Source organism: Pogoniulus pusillus, chromosome 15 (assembly GCF_015220805.1).
Source record: "Pogoniulus pusillus isolate bPogPus1 chromosome 15, bPogPus1.pri, whole genome shotgun sequence".
Classification (NCBI taxonomy): Eukaryota; Metazoa; Chordata; class Aves; order Piciformes; family Lybiidae; genus Pogoniulus; species Pogoniulus pusillus.
In genome coordinates this window covers 5,662,337-5,678,035 of record NC_087278.1, presented here as the reverse complement: position 1 = coordinate 5,678,035, position 15,699 = coordinate 5,662,337, and the positions used below count along the sequence as shown (strand labels likewise).

At 43.4% G+C, this 15,699-nt stretch overlaps 1 protein-coding gene across 1 annotated transcript; it reads right to left on the bottom strand.

Annotated features, from left to right (window-relative positions):
- Nucleotides 1-1,109: 1,109 nt before the first annotated feature.
- WBP11 (WW domain binding protein 11) lies at nucleotides 1,110-15,499 on the bottom strand. Its single transcript, XM_064155037.1, has 12 exons — nucleotides 15,361-15,499; nucleotides 13,257-13,370; nucleotides 12,440-12,471; nucleotides 11,515-11,608; nucleotides 10,937-11,133; nucleotides 9,992-10,125; nucleotides 9,110-9,309; nucleotides 7,455-7,649; nucleotides 6,620-6,721; nucleotides 5,154-5,468; nucleotides 3,244-3,426; nucleotides 1,110-2,225 (listed from the first exon to the last, which is right to left on the bottom strand). Exons 2-12 carry the CDS (start codon nucleotides 13,318-13,320, stop codon nucleotides 1,792-1,794), a joined length of 1,950 nt encoding a protein of 649 aa, XP_064011107.1. The 5' UTR covers nucleotides 13,321-13,370; nucleotides 15,361-15,499; the 3' UTR covers nucleotides 1,110-1,791.
- Nucleotides 15,500-15,699: the final 200 nt, after the last annotated feature.

Sequence of the window (15,699 nt, the reverse complement as noted above, 5' to 3'; positions counted from 1 at the left end):
GGATTATGCTTTTATTTGATTTTTAGTGACTTTGTTGTTGTTTTGGGGTTTGGCTTTTATTTTTTTCTTTGTTTGTGAAGTTTTAGGTTTTGTTTGGTGGTTGGTTTGGGCTATTTTTTGTTTTGTTTATTTTTTTTTAATGGGGGGTGTTTAAAAAGGGTTGAAGATACCACCTACATGGAATCATAGAATGTCAGGGGCTGGAAGTGACCTCAAAAGATCATCTAGTCCAGCCCCCCTGCCAGAGCAAGATCACTCAGAGCAGATCACACTGGAACACATCCAGATGGTTCTTGAGTAACTCCAGAGAGGGAGACTCCACAACCTTCCTACATAAATAGCTAACTACCAGTGTGAGATCCTGTGCTCCAGTTCAGCATTCCAAAGACAACTTTGCATGTTTGAAATATTTATTACCTATCTTGAAGAGGCAGATCATGTGGGACAGACTTACTGCCAACACAACTGATCCCACTGGTCTTAAACCTAATTTGTCTACAAGACACCAAGAGTGTTTGCTGTCCTGTTTCAAAGAGAGCATAGATTTGTTTCTTGCTGGTGGAAAGGGTTATTGGGATGTTTAGCTCTGTCTGCATAGTGAATGAAGCTACAAAGGAATAAGTCTGACAAAACAAAGAAGAATGAGTTAAGATGGGAATGTGAAAGACCTTTAAAAACAATATAAACATAAATTTGCACTTTAAGAGCACCAACTACACAATTCTTTTTTCCTCACAAATAAAATTATCTGTCAAGCTCTTAAGAATTAGAATTGGTTTGTATCTATTTTCACTTATAGTAGCCTGTCCAAGATGCATCCAGTGGGTATTTGAGGCTTGGTAAATGTTTCAATAAAGAACATAAAAGAAAATATTGTAATTGGTACTTAAAGTTCTATTAGCTACCAGGTTTATAAACCTTATTAGCTACTAAGGTTTATGAACTTAAAAACAGGAAAACTGAAGAACTTAGGTATTAAATAAATATTATTTGTAAGTAGCTATTGCTCATCTGAGGTTCAGAATGCTTCATTCTTCCCCAAGGCCACAGAACATCCTCCCTTTTTCACCTACATGCTAATTTTAAACAAACCACAAAGCAAACAGTACTTTCATACACTGAACATTTATTGTCTTCCACAAGACAAAGTGAAGTTTCCCCAGATGATGAAAAGCTGTCAAGATGACCGTAAAGGGGACAGGGTGAAAAATTCCAGTGTACAGTATATGCAACAAATTACCTCCCTGACTAGCCTGGAACAAAGATGATGGATCAATTTCACTGCAACTAAAAGAAAACAAAACCCCAAAACAATCAGGATTATAAAATATTTACAGAAAAGAAGGGTACAGAAAATAAAAACCAGACAACCATATGTGTATGAAATGCTGCTAACACTTTGCTGGCTCCTCAAAAACCTGTTCCACTATCCTCACCAGAGATATGGAAAGGTTCAGGCAGAGTATAGCCACATACCTTCTCCCACACCCACTTCCCCAGAGTACCATTATCTCCCTCCAAGGAAAGGGAATGACTCAAGGGAAGGAGCATGATGTTCTTTTAATTTCCTTCCACCGAGTAGACATGCCAGCTCTGAAAGGAGGTCCCCAGCCACATTTCACCTGCAGCCATTTCTGTTCAGAGCATAGTGGAAAGTTAACCTGTGGGTTGGGAACTATTCCCTGTCACGTGAGACCTTTTATTGCTTCCAGGAGGACTCTTCCTTCTCTTCCCTCTGAGGTGGTCATCTTTGTTCAGAGGGGCAGGAAAGCTGACTAGGACTGCGACAAGTCACAGGAGACCTTCCATTTCCTTCATGAAGGCTTCATACACATCATCCTTTGTCTGTACAGAGATAGGGGCAGATGATCCAGCCTTAGGGGCAGCTTTGGCTAACGGGAGAGCAGGCTCATCATCCTGTTTTCTCTGGGAGGCAGCTGAAGCCCCTTTATTCTCCCGGCGCACTCGCAAGGCAGTGGGCACGAAGCGAGTGATCTCTGCCTTGGGGTTAGTGATCTGTGGCTTGGCACTGATAGTGGCCGTGGCTTTCTTCTCGATGGTGGCTGCGCTGGTGTCATCCGCCTTGGGGCGCTGAATCAAGCTGGGGGGTGCACTCAGTACCCCAGGGTTTGGAATAGGAGCCGGTGGGAAGAGCCCAGGTGGGGCAGGTCCTAATGGAGGCACCAGAGGTGGCCGTAACATGCCTGGGCGGGGAGGAGGGATACCTGTAAGATGGAAAAAACACCTCAAACATGAGCTGACTCCACGAGTGGAAGTCTTAAGTGCACAGGCTCAGAAAGCCAAGAAGAGAAGAAAATAAAGAAAACCACCAAAAAGTTAACAAGATGCGGTAGAACTGTCTTGGAAAAATAAAAGGCATATTTTCAACCCTGCACCAAATGCTGGGCTGAAAATGCTGTTGATCCTCAAGACTCTGGAAGCTTCAGGAGCCTGTGTCTTGCTCTTCTATTTTTTTTTCATTTATAAACTGAAAAGAAACTTTCTTGATGATCCATCCCACTGAAATTTCAGAGTCAGAAATTTATGATCATGTGGAAAAAGGCATTCTCCAGCTCACTAAGTGCATCGCCATTTAGCACCCTGGGGTTATTCAGAAACCATCAGAAGTTTTAAATCTGAAATACCCTTTTTGAGGATGGATTTTCATTTCCCTATGAGGAGAGGCTGAGGGAGCTGGGGTTCTTTAGCCTAGAGAAGATGAGGCTCAGGAGTGACCTCATTGCCAGGTGGGGGGTGGCCTCTTCTCCCAGGCAACTACCAATAGAATAAGGGGACACAGTCTCAAGTTGTGCTGGGGGAAGTACAGGCTGGATGTTAGCAGGAAGTTGTTGGCAGAGAGAGTGATTGGCATTGGAATGGGCTGCCCAGGGAGGTGGTGGAGGCACCATCCCTGGAGGTGTTCAAGCAAAGCCTGGCTGAGGCACTTAGTGCCATGGTCTAGTCGACTGGACAGGACTGGGTGCTAGGTTGGACTGGATGATCTTGGAGGTCTCTTCCAACCTGGCTGATTCTATGATTCTGTAACTCTATTCTTGCTGTAATTCAAACTAAACATAGCAGTATGGAATTATTTGTTATTACACATATACAGCACAACACAGCCATAGACAGGAACAATAGAAAACCAATAACCATTTGTACTTCCTGGCTTGGTCACCGCAGCAAAAACTGGGGAAATTCAGCAGGGAGAGACATAACACTGAAGGAAACAGAATACTTTACCTGGTGGGGCAGGAGGGGGCAGGCGAGGAGGAGGTCCACGTGGAGGAGGACCTGGGGGCAGACCCGGTGGGGGACCAGGAGGAGGGCCAGGTGGTCGCCCAGGCGGAGGGCCCGGTGGCAGAAGTCGAGGTAAGGGCCCACGCAGTCCTGGTAAGCCAGGAGGTCTCAGGAATGGAGGGGCTCCTGAAAGCATGCAGATAAATGAAGACTCAAGGTTAAGAAAGCCCAAAACAATCCAATCAGTGAACACTAAAGCCTCAAGAGGAACTTGAAAACTGTTCTAATATTTGCCTACTGCCAGATTAAACAGATCTCAAATTCAAAACCAAAAGAAAAGTCAAATATTTCCTCACTTGTAAAAAGGGCTCTTCCTTGCCTGATGGAACAGTAACAGAGAATAGCTACAGAGCTGAGGTTGCTACAATTTAAACACCTACAAGAAGCAAGTAGCTTTGCTCTACTGAAAGTAGCTGTTTCGAGGTTCCTCCTCTAGGGGTTATCAGGAACAGAGTCGTGTCAAAGACACGGGAAAGAACGAAAACACTGGAAAGAACTCTTCTCCAGCTCTCTGTCTGGAGAAGAGGAGGCTCCGAGATGACCTTATTGTGGCCTTTCAGTATCTGAAGGGGGCCTACAAAAACGCTGGGAAGGGACTTTTCAAGATATCAGGGAGTAACAGGACTAAGGGGAATGGAGCAAAGCTGGAGGTGGGGAGATTCAGACTGGACGTGAAGAGGAAGTTCTTCACCATGAGAGTGGTGAGAGACTGGAAAGCGTTGCCCAGGGAGGTGGTTGAGGCCTTGTCCCCGGAGGTGTTAAAGGCCAGGCTGGATGAGGCTGTGGCCAGCCTGATCTAGGGTAGGGTGTCCCTGCCCATGGCAGGGGGGTTGGAACTAGATGACCCTTGTGGTCCCTTCCAACCCTGACTTACTCTATGATTTTCCCCTTGAGGAAAAAAAATCATGTTGATGTAACCATGCAGAGTAATACATTAAAATCATAGTATATGCTGCTCCTCATTATAGACCAACTATTGATCTTTGCAATTTAAGAAATTAAGAGCCAGATTTATACACTTTAAGCTACAAAACAGTTACTCACATATCCAGTTCAGCTATTTAGGAACCTCACTACCTTGCAGAAACTAAACTGCTGCCTTCCTCTAAACAAATCTTAGAATCAACAACCTGTTTGCCCTCAAACAAAAAAATCCCATACTATACTATTAAAAAGCTACTCATTCACTCCAGTGCTAATAGTCTCCAGGCAGTCTAATACTAATGTAATTTCAAATTCAGTATTTCTTTCATCTGAGGATAATTTTCTTCCATAACAAGAAATGCATTCAGGTGGTAGAATGGTAGAAGTCTTCACCTGACAGTTTGTTTAATATATATAGAAAATAAAGCCTGTAACTAGGTGTTGGCTCCCAAATCTCCTTAGCATGTCTTGTCAAGGAAACCACCCAAGGGAAAAACAAAACAAAATGAAAAACAACATGAGAAAAAAAAGCCTACACACACCCCTCCTCCCCAAAAAAACCCAAACAAAACCCCCACACTAAAAGCAGCCAAACAAACAAAAAAGCAACAAACCAACCAGAAAACATTCTGGACAGGCACACTGCACCAACCTTGGTTTTCATACCCAATTTCTGGCTCCACTGCTGTTTGTCAGCACCAGTACCAACAAAAACAAGCTGATGCCCTTCAGGCTGAGCACAACTACAAGAGCCTGATGCCTCAGAAGCACAGCACAGCAACAATACACTGAGCACAGAAGGTGGTGCAGGTCTCAGAAATTCTGACATTTGGCTCCTGTATTCCATTCTACAACTTCAAAACTCCCAAACTGGTACATTCCCTCTAGTAGAGAAAGCCTATTCAAACCAGAAGATATCATGCACTTGCCTGGTGGAGGGCCAGGAGGAAGGCCAGTGGGTGGGCCTGGGGGCCTCAGTGGAGGGGCTGGAGGTGGCCCTAGTGGAGGCGGCCCAGGCATAGGTGGTGCCTGTATCTGAGTTTGAGCAACAGCCTGTGGAGGTGGTTGCTGCTGTTGTGTCTGAGAAGTTGTAGTAGATGACCCAGTTTCTGCAAGAGCTTCCTCACTGAGTTGTTGTTGCTGCTGCTGTTGTGATGTTTCTTCAGATTCCGAGTCCTCTTCCTCCTCCTCCTCTTCTTCTGAATATTCCTCCACTTCTCTCCCTTCTTCTGGGATTTCCTGACCTGGAAGAGACGAAGACATAAAATGAGCCCACAGTACCTTCGTGAATATGAGAAACCTGAACACACAGCATAAAGAAGTAACAATAAGCCTTAAAGGAAAGAAAAGTGAACAAATCTTATTGTTAAAACAGAAAATTAAACAAACAAACAAAAAACCCACAAAAACTATCACAGTTCTAAACAGAGCTACACATTACTGTGGGACCCAAAATTTCTAGTACTGCAGCTATTTGACTTCTGGTTTGTGAGACTCTGTAGAAACAGAGTGAGAAATGTGGACAAGGAGACAGGGATAAATACAGCATAAATACAATCCTCATGTCCAAGAAGCTACAAGCCTGTGAAAGGTGGTAGGGTGTCCTTCTCTAAATAAAAATTGAATCTTTGCTCTATTGGTTAATTTATTTCTGCAAAAGGATATTTTTAGGGAGCACAAATCCTTACAGGTTACAGGCTGAGCTAAAAGACAATCTCATCCTTCCTTCTTCATTATGGGGTTAACAGTCCTGCAAAAGGTCAGTTTTAGGGAGCACAAATCTTCTATGCAGTACAGATCTTTACAGGTTACAGGCTGAGCCAAAAGACAATCTCATCCTTCCTTCTTCATTATGGGGTTAACTTATTTCTGCAAAAGGACAGTTTTAAGGAGCACAAATCTATGGAGTACAAATCCTTATAGGCTGAACCAATAGACAATCTCATCCTTCCTTCTCCACTATGAGGTTAACTTATTTCTGCAAAAGGACAGATTTAGGGAGCACAAATCTTCTACGGAGTACAAATCTTTACAGGTTACAGGCTGAGCCAAAAGACAATCTCATCCTTCCTTTTTCATTATGGGGTTCATATTTAATTTGAGCAATTGTTTAAAAAAAAAAAAGTTAAACAAAATAAAATTTGGAAGAAAAAAAAATAATCACAGCACATCTAAACCAAAAAATTATACCACCTTAACTTGCTACACAGAACAAACCACTAGACTAAAAATAACTTAAACCCAAACAAATACCAGGCCACAGCTCACACTCTTAGCAGACAATAAAATATTCATCCAATAATATAAAAGCTATGCACACAAAGTAAGCTTAACAGAGACACCTTATCTGAAAACCAAATGGCCTATCTCCATTTGACACATCTATCTGACTCACCTGCCATTCGTAGCATCATGGCCTGGAGTGGAGTCAGTTCTTTCATGTTCTTTTTCTTCTTTCGTGACTTCCCAGGCATGTCTGCAAACCGTACACTATGACCTGGGGACAGCAAAGCACAGGCAAGGTTGGTGGGAAGAAAACAATCAAAATCAGATAGATTTAAGTATTCTACCTGGTATGGATAACCTATTGTTCTAATGGAATGGTGGCCCTTACATAAGAACAAATATTTGTGCTGCTGAGGTAACACAAGCAATGATGGGAAGTTTTGCTAGCCTAGAGTTCTTTCCCAACTGGAAGTTTTGCTAGCCTAGAGTTCTTTCCCAACTGCAAGCAGTCAAGAAAAACATATTGTCCAGAAGCATTTAGCAGTATGACATGTAGTGGTCTTAGTCTCACATCTGATCCATTTACTACCAGAAGTTCCTCAGGTGGAAATAAAGGGAGTTAAAACAAAGTCAGCTGGCTAAACAAATTACTTTGTCAGGAAAAAGACAAACTCTGTTAAACAGTGTTTCATTTCTGAAAGAAAAAGCACAAAGTTAAGAACAAAGGCACACTGTCTCAAGTTGTGCTGGGGGAGGTACAGCCTGGATGTTAGGAGGAAGTTCTTCAAAGAGTCTGTGAATTGGCATTGGAATCAGCTGCCAGGGAGGTGGCAGAGTCACCATCCCTGAAGGTGTTCAAAAGAAGACTGGGTGAGGCACTTAGTGCCATGGTCTAGTTGACTGGACAGATCTGGGTGCTAGGTTGGACTGAATGATCTTGGAGGTCTCTTTCAATCTGGATGATTCTGTGATTCTAAACCCAACCCTGTAACTTCCCACCATACCTGATTTCTTTTCTTCACCACCTTCCCTCTCCTTGTCATTATCACGATGTGCAAAGTCCTCGCCTTCACTGTCTGCATCCGACCTATCGCTGTCACTGTCATCACTGCTCTCATCATGCTTGTCTTGATCCATATCCTCGGGATAACCTTCATCTTCGCTGGTACTGGACATATCATCATCATGCCCTCGCTGGCCTGCAGGAGTTGAAGTATTAGGAAACACAAAGAACACTTCCTGACAAGAACATGATCATTTTGTAACACACTTAACAGCACTGCGTTCAGTTATGGTGTCTCCAGCCTACGAAGGACATATGAACTAATGGAGCATGTCCAGAGGAGGGCCACAAAGATGACCAGAGGAACCATCTTCCACTGTAGGGGCAGGCTGCAACAGCTGGGGCTGATCAGCCTGAGGAAAATGCTCTGGAGAGACAAGACCCTACAGCAGCCTTTGGGTACCTGAAAGGGCCTACATGAAAGCCAGGAAGGGACTTTTTACAAGGGCTTGTAGTGACAGGACAAGAGGGAATAGATTGAAGCTTAAGGAGGGGCAGATTTAGACTGGAGATTAGACAGAAATTCTTTACATTAAGAGTGGTGAGACACTGGAACATGTTGCCCAGGGAGGCTATGAATGTCCCCTCCCTGAAGACATTCAAGGCCAGGTTGAATGAGGCCTTGAGCAAGCTGGTCTACTAGAGGGTGTCTCTGCTAATGGCAGCGGGGTTGAACTAGATGATCTTTAAGATTCCTTCCAACTCAAATAATTCTATGAAATGCATAAACTCCAAATACAAAATCTTCTCTTTCACAGCAGTGTATGTCTACAATTAGAAAAATTTCCCCTGGCAACCACGTGGGTATGTTGTTAACTCTCTACTAAACTGCTCAGCACATTCTTAAAGAATATTCCAGAGAGTCTATTTATAAGATTTCCTGCTAACCAGATGGTTAATTTGCACAGCACACAAGTGAAGGCTACTCCTACCTACAACTCATTAGTTCATTTCTACACATTCATCACCCACCCTTGAAATAGCTTTACTGCTTACCAGAATGCATCGAACTATCTACCCAGTCACACAGAAATTTCTATAGAAGGAAGAGCAGTTGTGTTAAAAAAGAGGACCTAGGTTCTCCTATCAAATCCATACCCAAGCTTGGTTTGGATTTTCAGGTGTTTGGTTTGGGTTTGTCTTGTTCAGGCTTTTTTTTGGCTTTGTTTCTTTGTTGCCCTATGTTTGGGGTTCTTTTTGGTGTTGGGGTTTTGTTTGTTTGTTTTTAAAATGAAAGGCTTCTCAGAAAATGAAGGATTTTCCCCTTGGATATTCTTTTTAAGGAATGATGAGTAGAATGATTCATCCTTGGTTAAGATCACATGGGAAAACACGCTTGGTTTTTCATTATGTTGCACAGATGGCATCTGAATGTTCCAATTAGAAGATCCAGCATTTCAAAATGCAGCTGATAACAAAAATGCAGGCGTTAAGAGATCTACCAGAACTGCCTCAGAGGTACAATAATTTCTAAAGTCCTTCAAGCAGCATTAACATCTATATTGCCAGAGAACATAGACTAAAGCACACCTCATTCACTACAGTAGCAAAACAGGAGGTCAAGAAAACAGCAGACAGAAATAGGGGAGTCCTTACCTGCTTCTGAACTGTAAGAAACCTCCTCTTCTCGCCTTCGAGGAGCCGTCTCCAAGGTGAAACCCACTTTGCGGCCATACATCTGTAAGACTTGAGGTGGAGGTGGCCCTGGAGGAGGTCCAGGGGGCTTCCTACCTGGAGGTAAACGTGGAACACCAAGCCCAGGAGGAGGAAGTACAGAAATGGATCGAACTGGTGGTCTGGAAAGAAAAGAAATACGAAGCACAAGAACAAAACCAAACATGAGCTTAGCAGAATTCTTAAGTCTTCTCTCATCATTGTTTACACAGGAGCCTTCTAAAAGGAGGCATGAACATTTATAAAGTATAGATTTGTCCCAAGGAGTTTACAGCCTCACATGAAGACATGATTGCTGAAGATCAGACAAGAGCAAGGCTCTCAGAAGGTGACTGAAGAAAAGATTAAAGGAAAACAAAAAACACAGAAGAAAAAAAAAAGTATTGAATCCTATCACAGAAACAGAATGAATAATCAAAGTTGGTGAAAACAGAAGATTACTCAGAAAAAAACAGAAAGAATCAGTAATGGAATGAGAAACCTGAAAAACAGGTACATTAGGAGCTTAAGCTAAACATACTAGCAAGAAAAAAGAACACACACGTGGCAATTTATGAGGCATTTAGGTTTCAAGTTGCAAGGCTTCAAGTTTTACTGATACAGAAAGACAAATGCTAGAGGACACAGCGTGTTACTCCCACGACTTTAAAACGAAAGTAGGGAAAGATTAAGTGCTTTGGTTAAAGAAAACACTACAAATTACTTGCACAGAATTCCTCACTTCTCCTACTCCGCATTACTTCTGCTTCTACTCTTTTTGTTTGCTTTTTTACCTCCTCTCCAAGCTGTCTTTTTTCCTCTTACCCATAGGCTGATGTCTTCTTAAGGATAGAAGGTGGTTGAGCCCCTGGAAGGGGAATGTCCTGTATGAGGATGTTGGAGGGAGCATGTGGCATATCTGGTAAGGGGATACTTTCCACTTCAACATGCTGAGCATTCTGGGGAGATTAAAAAAAAAGGATGGAGAGAATGGGTTACTCCCACAGAAGCTACCGCACATCTCTGCAGAGTACAAAACATGTGGGATCTACAACCACTTGCCAAAGGTGTCTGTTCTGAGGGCACATTATCTTGCAACTGTCTGTGAAAGACATTTGGGAAACAATAAAAGCTTTCAACCCAAAACAAACACAGGCAGAGTACCCACAAAAGGCTTTAGTATTACAGCTGAAATCCAGACAGGCCTCTATCTCCCTTTAGACCTTCAGTCCCCAAGGCAAAGACAAGGATGTTTGTATTTAAAGCATCCAGAAGGCACAAAGCACAGGAAGCTGCATATTCCAAAGGACAAAGTAAACAATAAAAATCTTGTAGACATTTGTACATTATGTTCTCAAATATGGTATGGAAGGATGTCAGAGAAAGCTCTTCAAAGGAATGTGAAAGGATTCTCATTATTTCAAGCAAGAGATTTAGCAGAAATTCAAAGAAATATCAACATTCACAAGTTTGCTCTGTCTTTAATACAACTCTGATATTGTTAATTGCAAAAAAAACCCCTTCCCTTTCCCGTGCAATTTCATGTTGAATGAAATCACTTTATCAGGGACAAATACAGACCTGGTAACCCCTGTCCTGGAATGCTGCAAGTGGAGCTACTACACAGAGTAACCTAAGGACTTATTAAGAGCCAAATAACATCAGGCTGGTCCCATATGAAGTTCCTTTCCTTTATAACCGTCACACCTAACAAGCAGACAAAGATTACACACCACCACAGTTACAAACCTTGAATATAATAAGCTTTACCTTGACAGCATCAAAGTACTGGCTGAGTTGTGACCTCTTCTGCTCATACTCCACTTCCAGCTTGCGCAGCTCTTTATAGATGTCTGGATTCTCCTTCTCGTAGAGCCGCAAGATGCGCTCAAAAGTCTCCCGCAGCTTCTTGCGTTTATCCTTTAGAACTTTCTCATTAAGTTGTGGCTGCTGTACTGGGTTAAACTCTAAATTCAAGACAGTATCAAAAAAAATAAAGTCCAAATATTCTTAAGTTACTCTACTCCACAGCTTCCAAGGAATGAAACAACTTCAAAGCAAACAACTTTCAGTCTCTATTTTCAGGAAGTCTTCAGGCTCAGGGCAATTTCCTCCTCCAACTCTAAGTCACTATCATACACACCACTCTTTTTTTTCAATCAGTCATCCTCTTGGAAAAAAATAGCACCACATAAAATCATAATCAATCTCTGATTATTCATAGATTCTCCTGTTCTAACAGAGAAGTGAAAAGGTTGCTCTGTTTTAGTCTGCCAGTCATCCCTCATGACCGTTATGTGTTCACATAAACCACTGCCAAAGTCCAACACCTGATATTATTCACTCACCCATCTCATCCAATTTCTCCATGTCCCGGATAATCTGCTTTGGATCTTTCATCTTTAGTACAGCTGCTCGTACCATCATTCGTTGTTTTTTGTTCTAAGAAGAGAGATCAAGATCAGAAAAGCATCACTGAATACCCACACCCAGTCTCTGCAGAAAAGCACACTTCAAAGTTGCCTCCAAATATTAACCATGACAAACATCAGCAGCAAAGGCAATTAAAACTTAATGGGAATTTTAGTTCCACTATCTTGCTACTTACAAATGCTTCTCTAACTTGTTCAAGTTAGGACACTCAACAAGACAAACCTACTAACAAAAGGTAGACAGTAAAAACATGCTGAAAAAAGCTTTAGGAGGTTTATGTCACAGAATTGTTTTGGCTGGAAAAGATCTCTAAGTTCATCAAGTCCAACCAGCAACCCAAGACCACCATAGCCATTAAAATGTGTCTCCAGGTGCCATGCCCACATGGTTCTTGAACACCTTCAAGGACAGGGACTACATCACCTCCCTGGGCAGCCAGTTTCAATGCCTGACCACTCTTTCAGAAAGGAACTTTTTTCCCAATATCCAATCTAAACCTCTCCTGGCACAGTTTCAGACCATTTCCTCATTCTATCACCTGGTACTAGGAAGAAGAGACTGACTCTCACCTCACTACAACCTGCTTTCCAGCAGTAGTAGAAAGGATTTGTAGTTTGGGTTGGCTTTTTCATTTGTTTTTAATTCCCAAGCACTTACGATAACGTTTCAAAAAGCTGCAACTATGACAAGTTTCACAACAGCAGACGATGTGATAAGGTTGCTCAAAACCAAAATTGGCTTTCTTAAACTACTTGTTTGGACAGTATTTTCCATTACAATCACAAATAGGGCATATAGTACAGGGAAAGACAAGTAATTATTCCTGATCTCACTATTTACCTTCTTTAGTTCCCTTTTCCGAGCTTCCTTCCCTAGAGAGAAAGGGAAAAGAAAAAAAATAGCTTGAAAGAGACAACCAAATCCATGAAGAACTTTTCCTTCATCAAAACCAGTTCTGGTTCTCAATAGTTTACTTGTTTTACAAAGACTGTTTAACTCATCTTCCCAGTGAGAGAGAAATACAGCATGAAACAGCTTTCTATTTTGTGGTGCTTATACAGAAAGAAAGCAGATATAGCACTTTTTCTGTCTCCAAAGCAGGGCTATTTCTAGAGAAAGAACAACAGCAGGGAGCAAAGTCATAGCAATGTGTGCAGTCATGGAAAAGATTGCTGCCCAGAAGCTGAAATAGAGCCAGCAATAGGTAATGCACTTTAAAAACATGCAGGCTTTGAGTATGCATTTGAAATAAAGCATGTTCACAGTGGAATTCTGGATTTTCTTTATCTGGTTAGCATTGATAGCTGTGTTTTCTCCTTCTGGTAACATACCAGATGTTAAGACAACTCTCATCTGACCAGAACATCTGCAAAATTTGAGATGTTCCTCAAATTTCAGCCTCACACAAATTAACTCTGTCTGAAGAAGCAGCTTGCAGTTTAGCCAACAGCTAAGTACAAAGATCTCTGAACACTGGTAACTATTCAAGAGAAACAACAGCATGAAAGCAAGCATCCTCCTCCAGAAATTCTTCCACCAGACAAAACTAAGATAATATTTTTTCAGTGACACTCTTATCCTCAGAGAAAGCTTTTTATTTGCTTCCCTAGGAACCTCCTACCCCATTCCTATCTGCTTAGCTTTCGTAGATACTTACGGGCCTGATCCGTGGGATTCATAAACTTCCCACTCTTGGTGGATGATGTGGATCTCCTCCCCATTTTGGCTGTTTCTTAACTTCCACCTCAAAAGACTTTAAAAACAGAGAGACCTGGAAAAGATTACATGGTTTCAAGGCCTGTGCACCAGTAGCTTGAGTATGTTTATTCCTCCTCTCTGTGTAGGCAAAGTTGCTCCTTCAAAAACCTCAAACACTTGTGAGGTCCCCATTACAAGGTCAGTCAGACAGTCACATTCAAAATCACCCTACTTTAACTAGGTACCATTAAGTGCCTGGTTACTACTACCTTACTAACTACTTTGATGAATGAGTTTGCTATTCACTTCAAGACTCAAAGAAGCCTCTTGCTTACATTACAGAGGGGCAAAATACACCATCTTTCTAAGAGCAAATCAGAGTCCTCCTGGCTTTTCATTTACTCTCTTAGGAGCTCTTAAAGTTTTATCTTTCCATTCCTCTCATTTTCAAATGTTTCCCACAATTTTCTTCCTTTCCTCAGATTTTTTAAGCTGTCCTTGATCTCCCTCCCCAGCAACTACTGCATCCACCAGCAAGTGCTGTGTACACACACCCATGTCTACACCTGTTCCCCACAGACCAGAACCCACTGCCCTGATGCACTCTGCCTCCATCAGTATTATTTCAAGCTGTTATGAAGACCAGAAATGAAAAAGGTATTCTAGAAAGAATAATTTCTTGTCTTTGGAAATTTCTTCAACTATAAATGTGTCCAAACTACAGCCAGGAATGTTCTCTCTCAGCCCTCCCCCAGCTCCACTCCCAGCTCCCCACCAGAAGATCAGTGGGGAAAAAAAACAACGAACAAATAAACCAAAATTCAAACCCAAACCAACCAAAACCAAGACAAAATAAAAAATAACACACAACAGATTCCACTTCAGTATCTATAACATCCTCTGAGATTTACAAGCTGAAGGGATTCAGCTTTCTGTTCACCACACAGCTTCTTGACAGACTGCAACCACAGCGAAAAGTATTCACGAGCTCATTCTGAAGCTCTCTGCAGCCTCACTGTAGTCTCCATGCATATCCCTCTTCCCCAATTACAGAAGATGCCATTCTCAAACCACTAAATACCTCCCTCTACACATCCTACGAAGACATTAAAGCACAGTGCCTCATTTAGTGCTCCAAGGCCTTGCAGAAAGGATTCCCAGCAAGTTTCAGGAACTGACTCCATTCAGTGCACTGAGTAGCAAAGACCTACAGAGCTCAGCTCACGGTTCATGCTCCCAGTTGGCCTGCTGTATGCAAACTTCTGAATTGTGATCGCCAGTAACACACTCAGAGGATAACACAGTATCACCAAGGCTGGAAGAGACCTCATAGATCATCAAATCCACAGAGCTCAAGGCTAGTGCCACATCCAATCCTGCCTTGAACAGCTCCAGGGATGGCGACTCCACCACCTCCCCGGGCAGCCCATTCCAGTGTCCAATGACTCTCTCAGGGAAGAACTTTCTCCTCACTTCAAGCCTAAATTTCCCTTGGCGTAGCTTGAGGCTGTGTCCTCCAATCTTTTTGCACAGCACTATAGCTCCTTCTCATGAGGGGCCCACCGAACAGAGGCAGGAGTTCCATTTGCACCCCGTATCTCCCACATTTGCACCCCGTATCTCCCACATCTGCACCCCGTATCTCCCACATCTGCACCCCTTATCTCCCACATCTGCACCCCGTATCTCCCACATCTGCACCCCGTATCTCCCACATCTGCACCCCTTATCTCCCACATCTGCACCCCTTATCTCCCACATTTCTAACACTTCAAAGGTAACAGGAAAGAGAATAAACTTCTGAACCCTCCATCCCAAATCATTTTAGGATCAATAAGCTAACACTCGACAGAGTTAAAGAAAAAAACCCCAAACCCAACCACTAAATCCACAGTGCATTTCTGCCCACGGAGAACGAGGTAAAAAGCCTCCCACGAGGCACACGAAAGACTTCCCCTCCTCCCCCCAGTGAAGGAATGGAAGGAACTAGCGCAAAATCGTCGCCTTCTCTTCGCTTCCTGTCGCCTTCTGCTCCCAGCCCAGCACCGTCCCGCTCTCCTCACCCTCCGCCCGGCCGGGCGGGGCGGCCCCGGCTCCTCCCGGGCTGCTCCGGCTGCAGCGGCCTCTATAGCCGCCGAGCTCCTCGCCGCGGCCGCACCGCCATCTTGGACGCGGACGCGCCAGCGCGCCGCCGTAAAGCGCCACTGCCGCGCGGGGCGGCGCTCCGGCCGCCAGCGCTCCGGCGGGCTCGTGCCTGCCCTCCCTCAACTCTATGATCTCCCTGCGCCGCTCTCCTCCGTGCGGAGGCTCCTCTATGGTCAGGGCGGGCGGGAGCCCAGACGGCGGGGCGGGGCGGGAGCGAGCTGGGGCCCTGCCGGCCGCTGGAGGCGAGCGAAGGGAGA

Excerpts from the sequence above, each read along its gene's own strand:
- WBP11 (XM_064155037.1), bottom strand. The coding sequence starts at position 13,320 with ATGGGGAGGAGATCCACATCATCCACCAAGAGTGGGAAGTTTATGAAT. Across the intron at positions 9,310-9,991 it reads AAGAAGACATCAGCCTATGG|ACCACCAGTTCGATCCATTT; the intron begins GTAAGAGGAAAA and ends TTTTCTTTCCAG. Across the intron at positions 2,226-3,243 it reads GCCCCCTCCTGCCCCACCAG|GTATCCCTCCTCCCCGCCCA; the intron begins GTAAAGTATTCT and ends TCCATCTTACAG.